At 40.1% G+C, this 23581-nt stretch overlaps 1 protein-coding gene across 3 annotated transcripts; it reads right to left on the bottom strand.

Annotated features, from left to right (window-relative positions):
* Nucleotides 1-74: 74 nt before the first annotated feature.
* Nucleotides 75-22448, bottom strand: LOC145438263 (uncharacterized). 3 transcript variants are annotated; one of them, XM_080315646.1, is made up of 23 exons: nucleotides 22168-22444; nucleotides 21663-21836; nucleotides 18856-20986; nucleotides 18244-18355; nucleotides 15831-17670; nucleotides 14386-14527; nucleotides 13596-13766; nucleotides 11884-12025; nucleotides 11013-11109; nucleotides 10344-10526; nucleotides 9463-9606; nucleotides 8807-8896; nucleotides 8637-8743; nucleotides 7575-7641; nucleotides 6251-6412; nucleotides 6077-6191; nucleotides 4327-4457; nucleotides 4066-4149; nucleotides 3879-3998; nucleotides 3632-3748; nucleotides 1635-1793; nucleotides 412-509; nucleotides 75-332 (listed from the first exon to the last, which is right to left on the bottom strand). In XM_080315646.1, the coding sequence occupies exons 1-23, from the start codon at nucleotides 22261-22263 to the stop codon at nucleotides 254-256; spliced, it is 6561 nt and encodes a 2186-aa protein (XP_080171772.1). In that variant the 5' UTR covers nucleotides 22264-22444; the 3' UTR covers nucleotides 75-253. The 3 variants fall into 3 exon arrangements, with proteins under 3 accessions (XP_080171772.1, XP_080171773.1, XP_080171774.1); XM_080315647.1 differs by lacking the exon at nucleotides 13596-13766 and having other exon boundaries at nucleotides 22168-22445; XM_080315648.1 differs by lacking the exons at nucleotides 75-332; nucleotides 412-509; nucleotides 1635-1793 and having other exon boundaries at nucleotides 3693-3803; nucleotides 3841-3998; nucleotides 22168-22448.
* Nucleotides 22449-23581: the final 1133 nt, after the last annotated feature.

Genomic DNA, 23581 nt, shown 5'->3' with positions numbered 1-23581 from the left:
TCATTTCCCTTGCAAAAGGAGCACAAATCCTCCTACATACATATGGTAACGCTAGCTAATGCAGACTCGTGAGATGAATGTGCCCCATTCAATATATATTTATGAAAACAATCACATAGAGAACAGAATCCGTAGACCAACCACGCCAATATAGTATAAAAACATAAAAACAGAGTGAATAATGTCGAATATTTCATAACGTTAAATTCTCTGAAGCGGTGAGCTGATGGCGTCAGAAAATTCATTTGTCTCATCACGGCACCGTACGGTCGAGAAGTCGCTCTATCCTTTCCTCGCTCAAGTCAAATTTCTCAGCGTCGTCAGCAGCTCCACTGAATTTAACCACATCAATTAGCACACACGCCACGCCAATCATGGCACAAAACGCAATGAAAAACGTATTATGAATACCACGGATCCTTTGAGGATTCCAGCAACTGGAGAAGCTCTTCCGGGTGTATTTTAGGCTCGGAAGTCAAGTCTTCTTCGAGATTGCCTTTGAACAGTGCCTTGAAAGACAAAAAACGATAGACTGAAGAAGGATATAATCATTCAAATTACAAATGCAGAGTTATGACCTTGGAAATAAGTGTTATCCAGGTTGGTCGAGTGACAGCATCCAAAACATGTTTCACAAAGCTGCATACGTCAGTCGAAACGACATTGTGATCGAGACACAGCATTGTTACGAAGCAAAACGAAATAGGTATAGTCATAAAATATCATTATCTTTAAATGTGATGAATACTAGGTAATATATCAGTTTGGTCACCTAAAAGGCACCTATTTGAAATGTACAAGCTATCCATACTGTTTTCACAATCGAAATTACTAGGTACCCGATTCAGCGCAGCCTTAAAACCAACTGAAGTAAGAAAACCGAAGACTTGAAAGTACGCTCGCAATGACATCCTTACGAATGCCAGTTCTCATTTAAGATTACCAGACCATGATCAGAAATATCTATTTTGCCTACAGACATGTGCCACTTCATTATCATCCATTGTAATTATTGAGTTATCTTCTGCTACTTTTTATTCAGTGTGCCATGGTTGTAATGACTCGAGTCACGATTTTCTGATGACTCGACTTGAGTCATTTTCCCAAATTATGAAAATGACTCCACTCGACTTGGACTCGTGTCAATCCGTGTATTGACTCGAGACTCAGACGGCCAAGACCGTCATTTCAGTGTAATTTCGAAGAACAGTAGAGCAAACACCCTATCGGGATTTCGTCTATTCGTAATGGCACTTGAAAATGGCACTTGAATTATAAAAAGTGAGTTAAGACATTTTAACTGGAAACTGAGCTGCCAACAAAATGGCTTGGACTCGGGTCATAATACCATGACTCGGACTCGACCCTCTGCTCGATGACTTGGACTCGGTGGTGAATTGAAAAACGACTTGACTCGAGTCAAAACTATAATAGAGATATTGACTCGTGACTCGGAGCCTTGCGACTTGGTTACAACCCTGCAGTGTACATAACTCTCTACTGACATGATCTCTAGATCAAGATGGGTGTTTGACCAACAGAAATACTAGAACAAGTCTTTTCGACACATTCCTATCATTCATGCGTCGTTGTAGAATCACAGAAATGATTAGTAAACCAGAAGTTCACAAAACCTTATGCATGACGAGCCTCTCGAGTGCCAGCTTCCTAGCTGCCCTTTCCACGATTTGCTCGTCGATGGTGCCCGCCGTCACGAGTCTGTACACCAAAACTGGTTTCACTTGCCCGATCCTGTGACACCGATCTTGGGCCTGAGCGTCGTTTTGCGGATTCTGAATATCGATAGGGGGTCAATGTGAGATGTCGACAATTTGGGGGGTGTTTGTATCAGTTACATGACTGAAATTGCAATATCGGTTGAGTTCAATAGCCCTTGTATTACGCTAACGGAATACAGTTTTTTTAAATTGCACCTATTTGGAGTGTTGTTACTGATTTTTTGTTTATTAGTGAAGACACGCCCTGCAATTTTCGAAATACCTACTAGCTGCTAAAAGTATGCCACCCATTGATCAATTCTACTTTGTGACATATGCAGTGCTTTTCACATGTCTTCAAAATTGCTGCTACTTCTAATTGTAGCCGAGAAATTAATTGAATAATAATAATATATTCATATCGTAATAAATCCAAATATTGTCAGCTGACACTCGTCTGGAGTGACTTTTATGATTACAGCAACTGCATCCGACAGCATGTCCACATTCAAGTCGAAATACATGTGACTAAATACTAGTCAGCCCTCTAGTTCACCAGGCCACGATCTGACAGACCGATCTCGCCTTCCTTAACATGCGACCTCATTTTATCAATTGTCCTTTTGTACGAACTTCTTTTACTTTTTATCCAGTGTACAGTACATGCCTCCTCTTTACATCACCTAGGCCTAGGTGGGCGATTTCAAAGACTGTTCCAAGTTGTTTCGAGACACCTTCCTATCTTTTCATTATAGCAGAGTCTTGTGGTGTTTTGAAATTAGGAAATTCTTAATATAATCTTACTCATACTTTGAATGCAGATAAGACCGAGATGCTCGTTTTAAATAATGCCAGTCATAATTTCACTGTGAACATCAATCATAAACAAATCTCAATATGTGACTCAGCAAAATATCTCGGCGTCACCATTGATTCCAAATTGTCTTGGAAGCAGCATATTGAATGCACAATATCAAAACTAGCTCGGTGTGTGGGAATAATGACCCGACTCCAATCTTTGGTTTCCAGATCAGTGCTACGAACCATCTACTTCTCTCTTTTTCACTCTCATCTGCAATATGGAATCGTAGTATGGGGAAATGCATGCACAACATTTTTGTGCAGAATTCGAACCCTGCAAAACCGTGCGATACGGCTGATCTCATCTGTACCTTTACGTACCAATTTATCGCCTTACTACTGTAAGCATCGAATTTTGCGAGTTGATGAACTATATCGCTTCGAAGTATCAAAAGTTGTTCACAAATATTTTTCCAATAGTCTGCCTCCTGTGTTTGATGACTTTTTCATACCTGCTAAACATGTCCATTCCCATTACACGAGATCCTCGTCTAAAGTAAACATCTACTTACCCCCACCCAATAGCAACCTAACTAAGAGATCTATCGACTACTCGGGACTTATCATCTGGAATGCATTACCACCACATATCCGTGAATTGCCTTATAATAGATTCAAAAAAGCCCTACTTGATCACCTCTTGTCGTTACACTAACACTGTTGCCCTACCTCGCCCAGACATTGCTTCATTGATCATTTGCCACCATTGTTTAATTTTTTTTTCTATTTTCTTTTAACTAAACATTTCTTTACGGCCAGACTGTTCAGAGTCAAGTGTACCTGTTTGATGCTGGTGTGATCAGACTAGATGACCTTCACGGTCTTATCGATCATTCCTATCTAATACCGAATACTGTGCACGCATATTTTCTGTACCACCATCACTGCCGTTTGTTATATATTTTGGTTCGATGAAAATAAAGACTCTCTCTCTCTCTCTTGATACAGGTACTTTACACACATGTATTTTCAAATTAGCAACGCAAGAGGTGATGCTAGAGGCGCCCTTGCCACTAACAAACTCAGCCAAGTCATAAAAAATATTCAATTACCCAGTCCGAGTCGTATAGTATCACTGTGTCGCCGGCAGTAAGATTTATTCCCAGACCACCTGCTCTGGTAGACAAGAGGAAAATAAACACATCCGGATCCTCCGTGAAGCTTGCAATCTGTAAAACATCGCGGTAGAAGGCGAAATTGGAAGTAGCGCAAAGCTCAGGTCGCCTTTATCAAATTTACATTGTGGCTACGCCTACCAGACAGATAAAAGACAGCGCATTGCTATAAAGAAATCCTCACGCTTTCAACACGGTCATCCCTTTTCATCTGCCCGTCAAGTCTCACATTCCTGTACCCTTTCATGTAGCAGTAATCCTCCAGTATGTCCAACATCCTTGTCATCTGGCTGAATATCAGCACCTGTGTGGAAGACAGAAGTAAAACAACTTACGAATATGAAACGAAGCATAAAATCTAATTGTGCTACCTTGTGTCCCCTCTCTTTGAGTTTCGGCAGGAGTTTGTCGAGAACTACCATTTTTCCGGAGCACGTGACCATGGCCTCGCTCATCTATGACAAATTCGATTTTAAATATCGATAACTTACCGCAAAGCCGCACAATCTAAGTATAATCGCAACGGTATGAAGCATTTTTAAATATATATATCATGGGTTACGTGTTGACAGCCGCACGAATTTCCCTCCACGGCCGCAGGTTGGCCACCCCTGGTATAACGTATTACGAACCTGGCTGTCTTCCCCTTCGATCAGATAAGGATGGTTGCAGCATTTCCGCAGTTGCATCAGAATGTTGATCATCGAGAAATGCTTCATCGCAACCACATCCCGAGTGTTTCCAGTGTTCGCATGTACGTCACCTTGTCGCAAAATAAACGAAACCTCAATTTACGAATAACTGCACCATAACTTGGCTTTGGGATCAAGTCACTACCCCAGATTCACAAGTTATTCGTGACCTTACAAATTTTGTGTCAAGTCATGTCGAAATTTTTTAAAGTCAGGTCAAGTCATTGAATACTTTCAGTGAGTAGTTGCATCTCAAATGTGCGAATGCGGAATCCAGTAAACAAAGGACTAGTATTGATCACACAGCTTTGCGAACCAGAACATTTGTGGACTTGAAAGTTGAATTGAAAATTTGTCTCTGAGTCACGAGTCACATCCAGTCGCAAAATAAATTATTATGGTAATGTGGTGTTCTACAGCCTTAGAGACTACATGCCACTCTGGGTCCTTCTGATACTCTTTAAATCATTATTCCAATCAAAGTTACAATACGGCATCATCTGTTGGGCGGCTGCCAGTGTTAGCGCATCGAAGTCATTGCAAAAACTACAACATCAGGTCCTCCGTATCATAGCCAGGGCCCCAAACGAACCAGAATGTGCGTCCAAAAAATCAATGCTCAAAAGATTCAGTGTCCTAAACCAGTGCTCTTCAACCGGGGTTGTCGTACACTCTAGGGTGTACCGCTCGGATGGGGTGTACCAGATCCGAATTACAATGAGCCGATGGCTAGCTATCACAAAGGCAGGTTTATGGGTCAAAGGTAATACTGTACACCGCTTGATTGTGATGTCATAAGCAAATATTTCTCCTATTCATTTAGCCGTCGGCAATAGACCAATGGTTCCGTTTGGGGTTGGAAAGTATGCAGTTAACAAACATGTGTTCAGCTATAGTCATTTGTCTTTTAGTGATTTTTGAGGAAACCGCCGCGATAGGCCAGACTTCTTGAATCGGTACTTCCTACCCGACGTTAATAAATACTAATAATGCACATAAATGAAGTGACGTAGACAGCCAGGGTCGAAACAGCTTCCATGTTGAAATTGAAACCCTTTTTCGTTCGTAATGTCATGCTGTTTTGGGGCTGACACGAAATAAATTCCAATTTGCGTGGCGGGCGGTCTAACTGGCTGCGAATAGACTCTGTGACCAAATACTATTTTATTCAAATCCAATTTTTTTGACGGCAATAACTCCGCTTCTACTGGTTGGAATTGAACCAAATTTGAAGAACATCATTTTTATAGACAACCTAAAACTTTCATGGGGTGAACAGAAAAATTTCACATTTTTCGTTATTTATTTTTATATATTGAATAGAAACTTTCTTCTCCCGTAGCCATGCGGCTACTGGTTGGATAGGAACCAAATTTGGTGCGTAGGCTTAAGTTAGGTAGCCTAACAATTTTATCAAGTAGCCAGTACGATTTGAGGAAAAAAGTCATTTTTGAAGACCCTTAATGAACAGGGGTGTACGAGTTTTGAGCAAGCGTTAAAAGGATGTACCACGTCGAAAAAGGTTGAAGAGCATTGTCCTAAACAATAAGAATATGCAGTAACTAGAAATTAAATGTGGAGCCCAGATCAATCTCCGACACGAAATCGAACCCAGGCAGCAAGAGCTTATCGTCACCACTACGCTAACCCCCCCCCGGTCTTAAGGCAATAACTACTGTCCTAGACTTACCGCTCCTTGTAATCTTTGTGTCTCTGTCCTGTTCTGTAGCGCCGGTGAGCTCCTGGCTGTTGCGTTGCTGCGCTATCGCATGCGGACAGGCTACGCCGGCGGTAGTGTTGTAATACTGAACGATTTGCGATATCGTAAAGCTCTGCATGTCATTTTCGATATAGCGTACTTCACCTCTTTTTGTAACACGAGCTCTGTGATGGAACGGTTGACTAACGCCCGGTAAAACCGTTCCTGCTTAGCCATCAGACGCGCGTGAATGACGATTTCCTTCTTAGGTGGCAAATTCAGATTGACGTCACATTTCATACGACGTAACAAAAACGGTGTCAAGATCTGGAAAAAACAGTAGGCTATTCCTGTAAATGCGTCATTAGTAGGACGATTTTTTTTTGACATGTCAAAAAAGTCAAAATTAGGTCAAAAAATGTCAAAATTGTTGAGAAAGACAAAATTTTTTTGCAACCTGCATTTCGTTTGTATCGTACATTTTGCACTGTCGGAGAACTTATCGTTTGACATTTTACAGCTTGAAGCCTACTTTACAGGCCTACCGTTGTAGACGGCCCGTTGTCTGCTCATTGTGAATCATTATCATTCAAATGAAACATGGTTGACATGGTGCTATGCTAGACGTACCACAATCTCCTAAGTGAAACAAGACTGCATAGGCATTGCATGTTTTTTTTTATATCAAGAGCATTATGAAAAAATTGTGATGTACACCATTGTTGGAATAAAGCAACACGGTGTGTCATCAGCAGTGTACGCACAACTTCGGTGTTGTCAGCCAACAGCTGCTACAGTTGAACATTCTTTCTCCATTCTGGGCAAGCTACTTAGTAAGGACAGACACTTTCTACACGAGAATGTAGGAAAGTATCTTTTGTTTTACTACAACAAAATTTAATTATTTCTACCATAATACGTGATGTAACTACTGGAATTCTTCATAGGGCCAGATTTCGTTCATAGGGCCAGTTTTTTCATGTAAAAAATTTGTCACATTTTGAGTCAAAAAGTTTTTTCAGGGCAAACTACTTCGTAAGGACAGACAGTTCGAACCAGAAATGAAGATAAGTAGTACAATTCTAACATTATGCAGGAAAACACCTAATTAGCATACGTTAGATCAAAATTTGGTCAAAATTTATTTGTTAAGGTCAAAAAGTGTCACAATTTAGATTTTTTAGGTCAAAATCTTCCGTTTTTAGGTAAAAAAAAATCGCCGTAGTCATTAGTAAAGACTATAGAAAGACACAATCGAGTGTATCTGAGTGATTCGACTCGGAATGAAGTGTTAGGTGTCGAGTCAAGCCAAGCATTCAGGTAACACTCATTCTGACATAACATAACATGAAAGAAGTGGAAATTTTAAATACGTGCCTTTCATGCAACCACAAATAATATAAAATCATTTTGCTCAGACCTAGAGAAGATGAATTCGATCTCTGTGACATCACACTGCAACAGCGCAAAAAGAAAACATGAAGATTACCTTATGTATCATACGTAGCAGATTTTCATTCTTCTGTAGCTGATCAATATCGAACCAGGTTTCGAATCTGAAAAGGTTTTTTGCGAAAGTTAAGGCGAGCCTAAAAACTTCATGCAGAGGTATTCGATAACAGACTGTTTCTACATTATAGGAGTAATCTGTTGAAAATCAAGATTATCATACTACTCGAGGCCTTTTTGAAGTGTTACATATATTGTACATAGTGTGCGTTCGTTGTTTACTGCACGATTACACAATGAGCACTGCACAAATATGTGCAGAAGTTGCACTTTTTAGTAACATATATAAAATATATATTGAAGTGTAATGTTAACAATTGCGTATATATATCCGCTGGTCAAAGTACTCATCAATTCTACTCAAGTAGCGGCTCCTGCATTTAAGATTTAGGGAGAAAAAAGCAATGTATATGAGATAGTCAAGGAAGCAGTAAATCCTCTATTTACAAAAACCTTCGAATTCAAAATTATCCGCAATAACTGTACAACACACCAAATTTCAGTATAGTCACAATGAAGTCAGAGGTTGCGACACAGGCGGAAAGTCGTTCACTGCAACACATGAAAGTGACTGTATCTCTTCGAAAATTGATGCAAGTCATACAAAAAATCCTTTTCTACTCGACAAGATTCCTGAGCTAGTTCCAAATCTGGTTTTTAAAGACAAAAACATCAAAGGCAAAACAATTAGAATAAGCAACAAACGCACTGGCTTCAAACGCTAGTTCGGCAGAGACCCTTGTCCTTTTTATGTTATCTCCTGTTACTTTTCATTCAGTATCATTCATTCATTCTTCTTTACATGGCCTAGGCCCAGGTGGGTGTCTGATTTCAAAGACGACTACAAGTCGTTTTGACCCCTTCCCATCTATTCATTATACCGCAATCTTACGGTGTATTGATTTGATGACATCATTAATCTAAAACTGAAGTGAACTGAGATACAGCAGCCCCGTTAAAGGCCTTGAATATGAATAATCTGTTGTCATTATTCAAATTTTGAGTAATAAATCAATTTTGGCAAATACGCCGGAAAACTCACGTTTCCAGATCGTCAAAAACTTCCGGCAGCAGGAAATTCAAGAGCGACCATAATTCCGACAAATTATTCTGCAGCGGCGTGCCCGTTAACAAGAGTTTCTGTCTCGCCTGTAAGTTACTCGATGTCAGTGAATATGTCCTGTAGCCTACATCTGCGCATAGCCCTTTTACCTGAATAAGCCTGAGCTCTTTGAGAAGTTTGCATTTTACATTTTTAATGCGATGGCCTTCGTCGAGTATCAAGTAGCTCCAAGTATGCATCTGAAAGAGAGATGGTCAACGTATTCAGGTTTTGTGCTCAAGTAAAAGTAACCAAGCCACAAGGTTACGAGTCACACGTCAATTTTACTTTCATAGTTTTGACTCAAGCCAAGTTGAGTCATTGTGTACTCTATTCTATTTCATTATTTACTGTTCAGTGTCCAGTTCAAGCCAGATTCAACTCACTTTTGTGAAACTCACGGGTGATATCAAAAGCCTCGAATACATGACATACTCCTTTTTCTCACTCTAAACACGTTTCTTCCAACAGATAAAAAACAGTTTCAGGGCCTATTTTTCAAACATCGATACTGGTACATGAGACTTGAATCTATTCATATAGAATGTCTCGAGTAATGCGCAATGACTTGAGAACAAATCAAGTCAATACACAAATCGACTCGAGTCATTACAGCCCTGAATTTCGAAGACATGTCAAAACTACTTAAAGGGAGAGTAGAATACGGGTAGTAGTTTCAAAAAGTCGATTAAAAAAGGGGCCTGCACAACACGCTGGATGGAAAGTAATAAGGGTAGTGCATCCATCGACCGCTTATGTTAGCTACCTGCAACACCAGATGGTCTCTGAGCAGTATATCGTAAGTCGTAATCACGACGGGACGAGTCTTAATACGTTTCCCGCATTGAAACATACAAAGGCTCAGCGTCTCACGTTCCGAGCTGGTGCCGTGGTATAGAAGCACAGGGATCTGCGAGATGAAAAGTGACAATACGCACCGGTTATATATCATAGGTGCAGGTGATAATCTAACCGAGCACCCTACATCTACTGATAAATACTAAAGGAAATCAAGTACACTTGCATAGATTCCCAGGTTCCACTTCTACTTGACTATATTAGACGCTATTTCCATGTTCATTTCAAATTTACGAAGTCCGTGGATGTACTTTGCATCGATGGTATGACTATGAGTGAAATCGGCTAGATTGCAGGCCAACTTGGTCTCTATATCCGTATTACTAATTCATAGCTTGAAAATTTGTGAAGTCATGGATCTCCAGAGATCTGCCAGCTGTATTTTTTAATTGTTAGCCAACAAAATCTGTATTGACTCGAAGACACTCTTGGAAGTATGGAAATTCAAAATACACTTGAATAATACTCATTTTGTAACAAACTCGAATATTTTTGACTGACACTGACATTTCCACAAGTTGCTGACGATTACTCCTGGCGGGTGTCAGCCAAAAGTATCAGTGTTCATGTCAATATGGATTTTTATTCAAAAGTTTCCAAATCATTGACCATAACTACTTTTCAGATTCTTTACAGTACATTTCTAACTTTACGCAGTCTCTTGCTAAGCGCTATCTGGATGTAAGCTACATTAGTACCTGTGGCCGTAAAACCTGGAGGCATGGGTAAATTCGAATAAACGGTGAGCCAACATCACAGTATGCGCTAATAAAAGCGAACGACACAAACCTTTGGGCAAAATCTACGAAATTCCAGAAACCAATTCTGTATCGTTGACATGGGCGCGCAGATAAGGTACGGGCCGGTCGACCCGACTTCAATCATCTCCGCTATGATGGCGATGCACTGGATCGTTTTGCCAAGCCCCATCTCGTCAGCGAGAATTCCGTTTTCGCCGTTCTCAAGTAAAATCTGGAGCGAGAATGAAATAGAATGGTGACTTGCATCTGAGAACGTCAAAAACATTTTGCCAAGAAGGTTAAATTTATAGAAGGAATGATAGCTAGTTCTGGACTGCAGACCAGACTGAGCTAGTATATTCGAAGCTAAATGACAAAATAAGTTGAAATATCCAACAAGTCATGTGTGCATCAAAATAGCATTATTTGTACCAGATTTTGAGTTTAATCAAACACGGAAAAGCATTTCCGCGGACATCTTGATTTCAGTTCAATATCAACGGGACGGTAGCATAAAATTGCTCATTGAAGTCAGCACTACAAATCTCACTTTATTGTAAAGTTTTGACTACTACCTACCTATCCAATAGACAGATGGGAAGAAATATCTGGATTTACTGTAACTTTACGAGTTGCAAAACTTGAAATGGTAGGAAATGTCACCCCTGATATCTGCTCAGGTCATGTTCTGCCACAAACCAAGTTGAAAATAGACTACCTTCAGCCATTGGAAGCCAGTGATCTGGTAGTCTCTCAGAATTCCGCCTGTAAACAGTTTTGGCTGCGCTGGGTCCACTTTCACGCCCTTGAAGTATCTTAAAGTGACAAATACTCAAATGGCAAACAGTCTCTCCACTCTCACAAGATTCAAAATTGCCAACAAAGACCCCGTCTCATTTCGGATTATAACTTCGTACTATTCCGCAAAATGCAAATCTCTCGACTCTTGAATATTTCAGGAACAAATTTTTTAAGCAAAACCTTACACAAAACTACGAGTCACAATTTTGTTTACGTAAGAGCCAGAGTAGGAACTGGAGTAGCTGCAGCGAGTCCTGAATCAAGAGTCAGGGTCAGAGTCAGAGCCACAACCAGGGTTGTAGCCAAGTCACAAGGCTCCGAGTCACAATGTAATGACTTTTATAGTTTTGACTCGAGTCAAGTCTGAGTTCAAGTCACCAGCAAAGGGTCGAGTCCGAGTCATGGTATTATGACTCGAGTCCGAGTCAAAGTCATTGTGTCGACTGCTCAGTTTCCAGTTAAAGTCTTGTTTAACCCACTATTTATAACTGTTTGGTGATATGGAATGGTTCACATTTATAATATACTAATTTTCCTCACTTTTAGCAGTTCCTGGTTGCATTTTCAAGTACCAGTACCAACAGACGAAATCCCAATAGTGTGGTAACTTTACTATTCTTCGAAATTACAATGAAATGTATGTCTTGGCATTGTGTGTGAGTCTCGAGTCAAATGAGTCAAATGAATGAGTCGAGACTTGCACTTTAAATATCACCATAATCATAAGTGCAGTCGTAAATAGCAATCTGCACAAGCACCCAGCCCCGGCGTCAACTCCGCAAACCCACCTGACCCCGTCCTTTTCCGTCATCATGCTGCGCGGCGCGTCCTCGCCGGCATTCTCGGGAAAGTAAAATTTTTCGTCCAGCAGAGAGCCACCTTGCATCTCCCATTCCTCACCCCGACTTCCGGCGTTGTACAATTCCACAGCTGAAACAAAAGGTATTGGAAAATTTGAGGGGGCAGAGCTGCTGGTACCGCCGTGCAAAAACGAGCACCTGGGTAAATTCATTCCGAATCTAGTATTAGGTAATAGGCTTTGATTCGAGTATTACTCACAAAGACGCCATAAGAGCAGAGGTGGTCAAAGCAGTCATTGTTGGTGCTCAAGAAGAGGCATAAGTAATGTCGAAAATATCTATGTAGAAGTAGAAGCCGCTATTTCCAAGGAATAAATAAGTATTCTAGGCCTGGTAAAGTAGTACAAAGTAGAAGCGCTTCGTCACTGAACACCTCTTCATAAGAGTATGCATGATGTTGTGAATTCAAATGCGTACCTTTTACAGGACCACAAAGAAAGTAGCGCCAGTGCTACACCACATAAAGATAATTCAGCAGCATTTCGATTGTATGTATCGGACAACGCCGCAAGTTGATCGTGGTCTCACACAAATATCATTTGCATGAACATGTGTAGCTTTCTTTCCGGTGCTGTGATATGATGACATGACCGATCGAGGATTCAAGACTTTCGGGTTTGGAAGAAATTATTGAAACTGTAATTCACCAGGGTTGTAATGACTCGAGTCATGACTCGACTCCAGTCCGACTTGAGTCACAATTTTTTGATGACTCGACTTGACCCGAATCATTTTATCAAAATACGGAAATGACTCGACTTGGACTCGAGTCATTGCGCATGACTCGAACCAAGTAATACGACTCGAGACCCAGACGGCCAAGACCGACATTTCATTGTAATTTCGAAGAGTAGAAAACTAACCACACTATTGGCATTTCGTCTATTGGTATTGGTACTTGAAAATGAGACCAGAAACTCTTAAAAGTGAGGGAAATTAGTATATTATAAATGCGAACCATACGATATTACCAAACAGAGTTATAAAAAGTGGGTTTACCAACACTGGAAACTGAGCAGCCAACATAATGACTTGGACTCGGACTCGAGTCATAATACCTTGACTCGAACTCAACCCTCTACTCGATGACTTGGACTCGGACTTGACTAGGAGGTGAATTGAAAATAACTCAAGTTGACTCGAGTCAAAACTATAAAAGTGAGATTGACTTGTGACTCGGAGCTTTGTGACTTGGTTAAAACCCTGTAATTCATGTTGATGAATCAAATCCTAGTGGAAGGCGTCGTATAATCTCAGTAATCAAAAAAATCGTCTTTTGCTATTCGACTCGAATGGATTTTGACCGATAAAACTGACAATTACCACCGTCACCGATAACCCCAATATAGTTGGAAGATATTCAAAACATATGACATCTAGCTTAACGCGCGTTTCCAAAACTTCACAGCATTTATTTGAACAGCTTTACAGCCATTGCTATGCTTGGACAGTGGACATGGACATGAAATAAACTAGACACTGGCAAGCTCTATAATAAATAGATCGATATTCTCAATACAGAAGTCGCAGACACTTCTATGACTCCTACTACCATGTTGACACGTGACAGAAATTGCGGATATCCATTTACCTCTAATGGCTGATACCGATATTTCTTTCAAAGTGTGACACTTACGTACCAGAATGAATGTCAGACGAAAATATCCAGTCGTCGTACAGATCGCTCCAACCAATGTAGTGAACCAGGTAATTCCAGTCACCCTCCTCTTCTGTGGGACAGCTGTTCAGTATCCTGGCCTTGTAGAGTTTGGCCGTTTCGTCCCGACCCCACTTCACTCTCACAATATCGCCTTGGTAAATAGAACACCATATAACGTATTGAACCATGACACTTCTATTCAGATAAAATTCGCTGTTTGACAAAACCTTATTCTCTCCAACTCCCGCTAGTTCAAAATAGAACAAAATATTCTCAAATGTTACTAAAAATTGCGGTATATGATGCTAATGCAGTTGTGTCTGCTATTTTCTATGTAGATCGAAACGGAATGGTAACGCGAGTACATCTTGAATATTGACTACAAAACTTGGTGGTTTTTCAAATAAAGGAATAATTTTATAAATTGTTTATAAAAGAATACTGGAAAGCATATTCACCACTATTGGGAATCAATACTGCAAAAAATGGGTTGATTCAATTGGTAATAATAACTGAAAAATGTAATGATTGTATAAACTCAGGATACAGGTCACGGGAGAGGCAGGTTTATGCTATAATACCTCCAATAGAACTGGAGGAAAATATTTGTTACATAGCTTTAAATAAGATATGATATATTCTTGTACTACGGTAGCTTCCGAAGTTTCAACCATACGTAAACTGGCAGGGCCAGAATTCATTCATTCCACGAAATTGCGAATCGAAATCCGAATTTGATTTCGCTACTCAACGCAATACGAGATTCTTACCTACAGTGTATGTTTGCAGTTCAGAGTCTGGCGCGACAATAATTGTATTCGTTTTGTTACAATAACTCTCCTCTTTCTTGATGGATTTCTTTTCAAGTTTTTGTACAGGTTCTTCATCTTCTTCACTGTCTTCTTCAGAATCCTGCGAAATAGTGAGCCAGCTTACCAAGGAATAGAAACGATACAATACAACTTGGCTATGGAGCAAAATGTAATGCAAACTATCGCCACCAAGTTAACCAAAGGCTAAGATGCTAGTATTCGAAACAGGATTTTGAACGAAACTATTACCAGTAAAACAATCTGCTATATGAATGGATACTGCTCAGCCCGCAAGATTACTGGACTTCGATCACCTAGCGACACATGTGCTATTCATTTTCATCACTTGTCGTTTTATGATCTCTTATTTCTCTCCATCCAGTGTGCAATGTGCATGCCTCTTATTTACAGGTGGGTGTTCGATTTTAAAGACTACTTCTACCTTCCTATCTCTTCATTGTATCGAAGTCTTGTGTACTTTTGGAAAGATAAAATCATTATTACCCTGAGTGCGCGACATAATAGCATGCGACAATTTAGCATGTGACAGATGAGCATGTGGATAAAATGACATGTTAGGGTTGGGGTTAGGATATATATAAGGGTAAATTTCAGGGTTATGGTTGGGGTTAGTCTTGGGGTTATTAAGTCAGGTGAAGTGATGTATGCTAAAGCGTTCCATGTTCAATTGTTATTTTTCATTGTCGCATGTTCATATGACGGGCAATATATGAACACATACATCGTTCCAGCATGTGATTAGTTTGATAAAAATGCTGTACAGGTGTTATCTAGTTTAAGTATTTCACCATTTTATGTATACAGTGACTGGTAGCAAGCGCTTAGGCAATCACACCTACAGGTTCTACATGGATATTATTTTTGCATCCATACTTCAATCATCTTGAGCAGTGTTTCTTATACTTTTCATCTACTTCCATTTCAACTTTATCTGACCAATCCAAGGAGGCGCTGTCACTCTGGGACTTTTACATCTTATTTAGGGTTACCATACGTCTTCTTTCAAGAGGATTTGTCCTCTTTTTTGAGATTTTGTCCTCTTTTTTTGAGAATTCTGTTTAAATATAGGGTGAGATAAGTAAATCAGCACTGAAGTAACGCTCCGGCGGCTATTTCGGAAACTGAGCCGGAAAGTTGACTTTCTTTTTCAGTCAACCGACCACAAAGTTGGGGAAAATTTACCATTTTTTTCGGATTTTACTCCAGTATTGTAAAAGTGTATTTCACATTTCCAAAATATGGTAACACTAATATTATTACTCCAAATCTCAGTATGCTGTAAGTCTACGACCGGAACTTATAAGGAGCTCAGATATAGTAATATCACTGGCTGTCAGAAAACGTACATTTGCCCTTCAATATCAGACTGTTATCATGCTAACCTCATCTGTATCATCATCACTGTCTTCTTTGAATGATCTCTTGCGTCCCGATAACCTCGTGGATCGTCTCAACTCACTGGTCGGTTGAATTGCTTCATTCTCACTCTCCGAAGAGCTATCGCCTACATACTCTCTATCACACCGAGATAGATCGGCCCTTGAAGAGCATTCCACAGAGGTATCGTTCAATGGATTAGTAGAAAAACTCTCGAGATTAAGGATGTTGTTGTTGGTAGTGTCACAGTCATTCGTTTCTGCGGAGGAATCTAGCACAAATGTCTTGCAGGATTTCACTTTACTTGTGGTCTGATCGGATACAGTCGAAGAAGATAGGTTAGCTATTGAAGAACATTCTATAGAGGTATCGAATACAATCTGGAGATTATCAGACGGACTCTCAATCTTCACATGGTCCTCGGACGTATAACAATTCTTTCTTTCTGTATTAGAGTCAGGAAAATCTGTCGCGTAGGATTTCATATTACTTGTGTTCTGATCGGATCCAATGAAAGTGAATAGGTTCGTCCTAGAAGAACAGTCCACAGGGGCATAGCATACGTTCGTAGGATTACCAGCTGAACTCTCGGACTTGTCATTGGTAGCATTATAATCCTTCTTGTACTTAAAGTAGTCAGGCACAACTGTCTCACAAGATTTAGAATTCCTTGTGCTCTGATCGGGTTCAGTCACAGTAGACAGGACCGTCCCTGATGAGAATTCCATAGAGGCACCGTACACGTTACACAGTATATCAGTCGGATTCTCGGACTTGACATCGTCCTTACCAGTATCGCAATCATTCCCTTCTACGAAGAAGTGCGGCACAAATTCCTCACACGATTTCACATTACTATCAGATACAGTCATAGTGGAAAGGCCAGTCCTTGAAAGGCATTCCATAAAGGTATTGTATACATTCCACAAACTCCCGGGCTTGACATTGTTCTTGTTTGTATCACAATTGTTCCTTTCCGTGGAGGGGTCCGGCATAACTGTCTCGCAAAATTTCATATTACTAGTGCTGTGGTCGGATTCAGTCCTAGTAGATAGCTCCGTCCTTGAAGAGCATTCCATAAAAGCATTGTATACATTCCACAGATTACCAGCCGGACTCTCAGGTTTCATGTCCTTAACTATATCAAAATCTTTTATTTCCATGCAGGACTCTGGCACAATTGTCTCAGAGGATCTCTCATAACTTGTGTGCTGATCGGATTCACTCACAGTAGATAGATCAGTCTTTGAAGAGTATTCCGTAAAGGTATTGCATACATTCCCCAGCCTATCAGCCGAACTCTCGGGCTTGACGTTGTTCTCGGTAGTATCGCAATGATTCTTTTCTGCGCAGAAGTTTGGCACTGCTGTCTCATCGGACATCACATTACTTGTATTTTGATCAGATTCTGTCACAGTAGCTAGGTCAGTTCTTGAAGAGCATTCCTTGAAGGTATCACAAACGCTCAACGTATTACCAGTTGTACCCTCAATCTTCATGTCGCCTTTGGTAGTATCACAATCATTCCATTCTGTGGATAAGTCTGACACAACTGTCTCATAGGATTTCATGTTACTTGTGTTCCTGTCGGATTCAGTCGATATAGTTACGTCAGTTCTTGAAGAACATTCAATACCGGTATCATATACATTCAACGGACTACCACTTCGACTCTCAGGCTTTACGTTGCCCTTGGTAGTTTCACAATACTTCCTGTCTAACACAACTGTCTCGCAGGATTTCGATTTAGCTGTGTTCTGATCAGATTTAGTCGAAGTAGGGACACTGAACTTGCTCTTTACACTTTTCATCTTCTTGGCATTTTTTCTTCTCTTTGTAGGTGGCCTAAATTATAGAACTATATAATTGACATAAAATCATAGTCGAACTCTCCAAGCTCAGGTATCATATATATTCGCGCTCATATGGTTTGAACCGAAGACTTGAAGCATACAAATGTCAAAGTCATAACAGGTAAACACATCATAGGGTTAAGGATTAATATAGTATGAATAAAAAGGTCTGGAGTGCTGAGGTGACACAAATTTACTATAAAATCAAGAGATATTCGTGATTATCTTATCATTGCAAACATATTCCGACCTTGATAAAATATCCATCATGATGATGTGTTTGTAGCCAAGGTGAGTTTTACCAGGCTCCACTGTAATACCAATGATACAACGATTAACAATAGCAGTTTGGCACAAGGTTGACTGGAATGTTCTAAAGCAGAGGTGTACAGCGCATGAAATAAATTTCTTTACGGTACAATCTCGTGAGTTTGAGCTGCGCTCAACGTAGGCTAAGAGCGGTAACAAGACACCGAAATGCCATTGTTTCACTGCATTCTTATATAGATTCGATTGTGAAAAGGTTCAAAGTTCCAAGTTCAAATTCTTCACCCAGTGCTCTCACCTGTCGGACTTTCGTCGCAAGGCGACTCTTTTCTCTCCTCCAAGGACACAGTTGTCCAAATGCTTGTTCATTCTGCTCTCTTTCAGTCTTTTACCACAGATAGGGCAGGGAACTGAAAAATGATCAGAAAATGCAACCAACTTGATACATCTATAACTACATGTTCTCACTACAGGCCTCATCGGCGTGCCGGGTAATAGTGATCTGCAAGTGGCCCACACGCAACTAAGCCTATTACAACAACTACAAGTTGGATACCGCTGATTTTGATAGCGCAAGAAAGTGCACATTACGAGACACATAAAATAGATTGTCGAGTGTAAATAGTAGTAACAACCGGCAGCATTCAAATCAAGCATGGATAAACAGCCTATGTGTTGTTTACTCTAAAACAGTGACTTACTTTAAGCTATGAAATTCATAAAAATACAAGTCTTCACTATAAGATAAGCGATCTTGGACAAAATATAAAGTTAACACACAGATATGGGTGACAAAACAAATATGTCACACGTGTGGAAGTGTCTAATTGAAATTAATAATACAACCTTGAACAATAGGTCCTGAACCTGAGCAAGAGGCATTCTATAAAAGACGTTAGCAAGATTTTACCTTTGCAAGAACTGGGGCCGTCAATGAGTGATGGAGAATTTTCTTCTTCATTGTGAGAGCTGTTGTCTACGAGAAATGATGCGGCCCATGGATTGCTTGTTTGAGATTGAGTAGATTCTGAGATGGTGAGCACAGAAGATGGTTCCGACTCACAAAAGTAAGAATTTGATGTTGATCCATTGTGAGCACCGTTGTCTTGGAGACATGATATGGGTGATGGTTTGAATGTTTTGGATTGAGTAGATTCCGAGATATGGAGCACAGAGCATGGTACCGAAGCACACGAGTACGAGTTTGATGTTAATAGTCCGTCTTCCACAGTTTTTGTTATTTCTGAATTGTGGGCGTGCTCTGGTGTGACAATTGCATATTGACGACATACTTCACTCACCATGTAATCCATTATTTCCTTACAAAGATTCTTGTCAATATCGGTTTGAAAATTACAATATAGCGGAGATTCATCTTTTGAATCCGACGAAGTTGATTCCTCTGCAGAGCGGACATCAATCATATCAATGTTTCTTCTGCACTTCAAGAAAACGCTTCGCTCCCAGATGGCGCTTCCGTGAGAAAGCGGAGTGACATCACAACAGGGAGTCTCGCGGCGAGAAATTTTGAGCAATGGGTGGGTGTAGCTGGATTCAGGTATGCACGAGGAATCTATCACTTTATCGATTCTTCTCAATATCATCTCTACAATATATCTCATGTCAGACTGGACTGACATACCTGACTTCATGGTAACACTGTCTTCCAAAATTAAGTCTTTATATTTTATAACACCTGAGCCCAATGTGGTTATGTCTTTCTCGACTGTATCCACCATGCCATCTGTGATATACTGCACATCCGAGTTCGTTATCATTTCATCCTTCAGCACAGTGTCCACAATTTGTTGCAATACATATTTTGCATCTGACCAGTTATCTATGTTATCTGTATGCTTCACTGCTGCGGTGACATCTTGGTTTATAAAATGCTGTACATCTGAGCCAACTGTCACTATGTAGTCCTCCACTGTATGGATAATTGCATCCATGATACATTTGACATCAGAGTCCATGTTGACAATATTCATTTTCACTGTGTCTACAACGTGATCAGTAACATTCTGTACAGCTGAATAATCTGCCAGTCTACAGTTCTCTACCGTACACATGATTTTGTCCATGATATGTATAACTTCCGAGTTCAGGGTGACAATATCCTTATCAATCATGTCCACAGTTTGAGTAACGGCACATCGTTCATTAGTACCAGCTCTAACTGTCCTGTTCTCCGATAAACCCGTGATACATTGTACATCAAAGTCGACAATAACTTCATTATTTTCAGTTGTGTCAACAGAGTGATCCACGACATGATGCCCATCGGAACAAGCTATCACTATGTCGTTCTCCACTATTTGATTCACCGCAAAGTGCTCATTTGTGCCAGTTGTCATGATACTTTTCACCACGGAACCCAGAATTTTGCTCATCACATAGCGTACGTCAGAGTCCACAATAGCATTATGATTTCCAATTGTGTTGGAAATTCCATCCATGACATGATACCCATCTGGACCAGCTTCCACTATATCGTTCTCCACTGCTCCCACAAATACGTCTACGATGACATCGTTCTTATCGACTACATCCAGAATTTGATACATGATATCTTGTATCTCAGACTCAACTGTCAATGTAGCTTCCAATGTATCCAACATTGAATCAATGACATATCTCACATCTTCAAAATCATCAGAAAATACGCACAATCTTGACAAGTCCTTAAGAGGATGAGGTTGCAATTGACCTGCGTTGGAATTTTCATTTTCCTTCGCATTCAACTCGTTTTGCAAAAATATATTCTCCAGCTTGCTCTTTTTCCAATCCCAACTCAATATCTTGTCAATATTAGGACGAAAAGATTCAATGAGACAAGACACTGATAACGGCTGTGGAACAAAATTTTTGGATAGAGCATTAGCTTTTCTGACTAAACGACTGACCAGAGTAGCGGAACGGAAGCATAACTTTTCGCCGAAAAACAATTGATTATCTTCTGATTGTAAAAATACTTTGTATGGCGCCGGAATTTGTATACACTTCTTTCCATAGTTCTTTTTGATCTTTTTCTCGACTTTCTGAGAATTAAGAGTGTACAATCACAAAAAGAGGTCAATCAATCATAATTTAGTGAATTTTCAGCATTTTGATATAAGTTTGGAGCAGTGGTTATTAACCTTTACTGAACTGGGGAATACTTATGTAATCTGCAAGCCTTCGTCAAACCCAAAATTTCTGTTATAAAAGCAAGAATCCACCATAATACACACCTAATGCAATCAATACTAGTTAGCCCTCTAGTTTGCCGGACCACGACATGACATATCGATCTCGCCTTCAGACAGATGCCACCTTTTTTTTTGTCACCTGTCCTTTTATATCATCTTATTTTACTTTTCATTCAGTGTGCATGCCTCCTTTTTCACACAAAATGAAAACAATACAATGAATATCTAATGAAAATCAGTGTTCCATAGCTGCTGTTCCCTTTCAGATACCAGTTCATAATTATTTGAGGCTCCCCATTGGAAAGTGTCATTGTATTGTTGGGTCGAAACACAAAAGCGTGATAGCGTGACAAATAAACTTGAAAATATTAGAGTTAGAATTGGCATTTCATAAGGACATGGTTTCACTTTTGAACCTGACTCTTCCCTGCGTACGGCAGTGGACATGGAAGTCCCACCACAACAGTCATTATTAGAGTACTGATATGGTATGATTGCAAATAAACACAGTAGCCTGTACCGGTACCTGTAATTTTTCTTTGCGCACTTGCGAAGCACATTCTGCATTGTTCCGTTTTACTTTCTGCTGTTCATTTATTACTGACAATAGGGAGTTGGCGTAAAAATTACACCGCCTCAATAAGGATCTAAGCATAGTGATGCTACCGTGTTGCTTTTCCTTCTTCACGGTTGTTTTTCTCTGTAACATAATACAAAATTGTGAGATTCAGTACTGTCTTGGGGTTTAAAAAAATGCGAAGAATTTAGATTGCTATTTATATTACACACTAAAAATACTCGAGATGCCATATACATCATGATTAACGAAGCCGATGCTGGTCTGATGTAAAAGAGTACCGTAGGGCATCCTAAATCAACCGGCTATGTAGCAGCCAATATGGAATCGGCGTCTCGTGCACACAAAGTTACTACACACAGGTGTGACGCTGAGACCCGTCTTGGCACACCAAATATATTACGCTATAAACGTACCGGGATTCGAACCCGGTGTAATAGTGTAATCTACGTACCTTCTTTATTTCTGCCTCAAAATCGTAATCCTCGTCATCGCTCTTGCGTTTTCGTTTTCGATCTGATCTAAATCTGATGTGTTTATCTCTCATCATGCTTCGACAATATATTCGACAAAGCAAGGATCGAAAAAGAACAGCTGACCGAACTCAGGCCTAGGGGTTCGAATCATGAAGTTTCTATTCCAAACCGGGCCCGCGCAAAAGTCATCTTTTGTTGACAAAATCTTGTCACGTGACCATTGATCAAAATCACACCAAAGCATTTTCCGGCTTCAGATACAAATCCGAACCGAAAGACGAAACTTTTTTCATATTCGTGTCGACGATATCCATAACTCACATCCAGAAATGGTCAGTAACAGAGTAGCCTACTTTTTCGAAGTAATCCAAGCAGGTTTTGCCTTCATGCATCACTTCGCCAAGTGGTTAGATTTTAGACAAAGCTAGGCCTAGAAAAACTTAAAATCGCTACTAAATCGCTACTTCCATTGGTACTCGAGTATAAATTGAGGAGGTTACTTTTACTTGTACTTAAGTAACAGCGATGACTACTTTGATCAACTGTGCTCGAATCCCATTCAAATCTCTGTGTCGTTCGGTTCCGACAGTCGTCGAACATGTCCGCATTCAAGTCGAAATGCTAGCAATTTCATCTAGATCAGGGGTGGGCAAACTACGGCCCGCGGGCCGCATGCGGCCCTCCACACCGTTCTGTGCGGCCCGCGAGAGTATAAAGAAAATTATTAAAAATATTGATAAAATGCGTACTAAAAATTGAATTAAAGCTGGGATTTGATTAAATTTTTCTTAGTATATTTCACAATGATAATCCTAAGGCAGTGGTTCTCAAACTGAGGCGCAACCCCCTTGAGGGGGTGAAACCATCTGAAGGTGAGCACGAAGCTAAGCTCAAAAAAAACAAATTTCGCGCTTCGCGCGATCTACATCACATTCATACTGGTTACTCTGTATTTTTGTCAGAATTTCATATTTCAAAATCTCTCATCCACAGTCGTAACCTACCATGCCATATAACTATCCGTTAGGTTTGCTAGCATCGGTTGCGTATTGTGAAATGAATATATAGGGGGGCGTGAGCTCTTTTACCATCATAAGGGGTGAGGGCGTGTGTTAAAATGTTTGAGAACCACTGTACTAAGGTGAATACTTCGTATATCATTTTTTATGTTTAATTTCTGGCGCGAAATCCCAATCTCAAGGCCCCCGCAGGTTGAAAGGTTTCAACTGCTAAACATCACAGAAATCCTAAACGAGATTTATATAATTCGGATCACTTGTGTGATTACTGATTGGCCAATCCATTATTTTAGTGACATGCTTATAAAAACGATTCGCGCGTGCCTTAGATAGATTCGTTCTCTGTGTGCGCAGAATTAGGGTATTTATATTT

This window comes from Botryllus schlosseri, chromosome 4 (genome assembly GCF_051294905.1).
Source record: "Botryllus schlosseri isolate E-star chromosome 4, Bs_hap1, whole genome shotgun sequence".
NCBI classification, from domain to species: domain Eukaryota; kingdom Metazoa; phylum Chordata; class Ascidiacea; order Stolidobranchia; family Styelidae; genus Botryllus; species Botryllus schlosseri.
The sequence above is the reverse complement of the archived record's forward strand: the minus strand, read 5'-3'. Positions and strand labels throughout refer to the sequence as shown.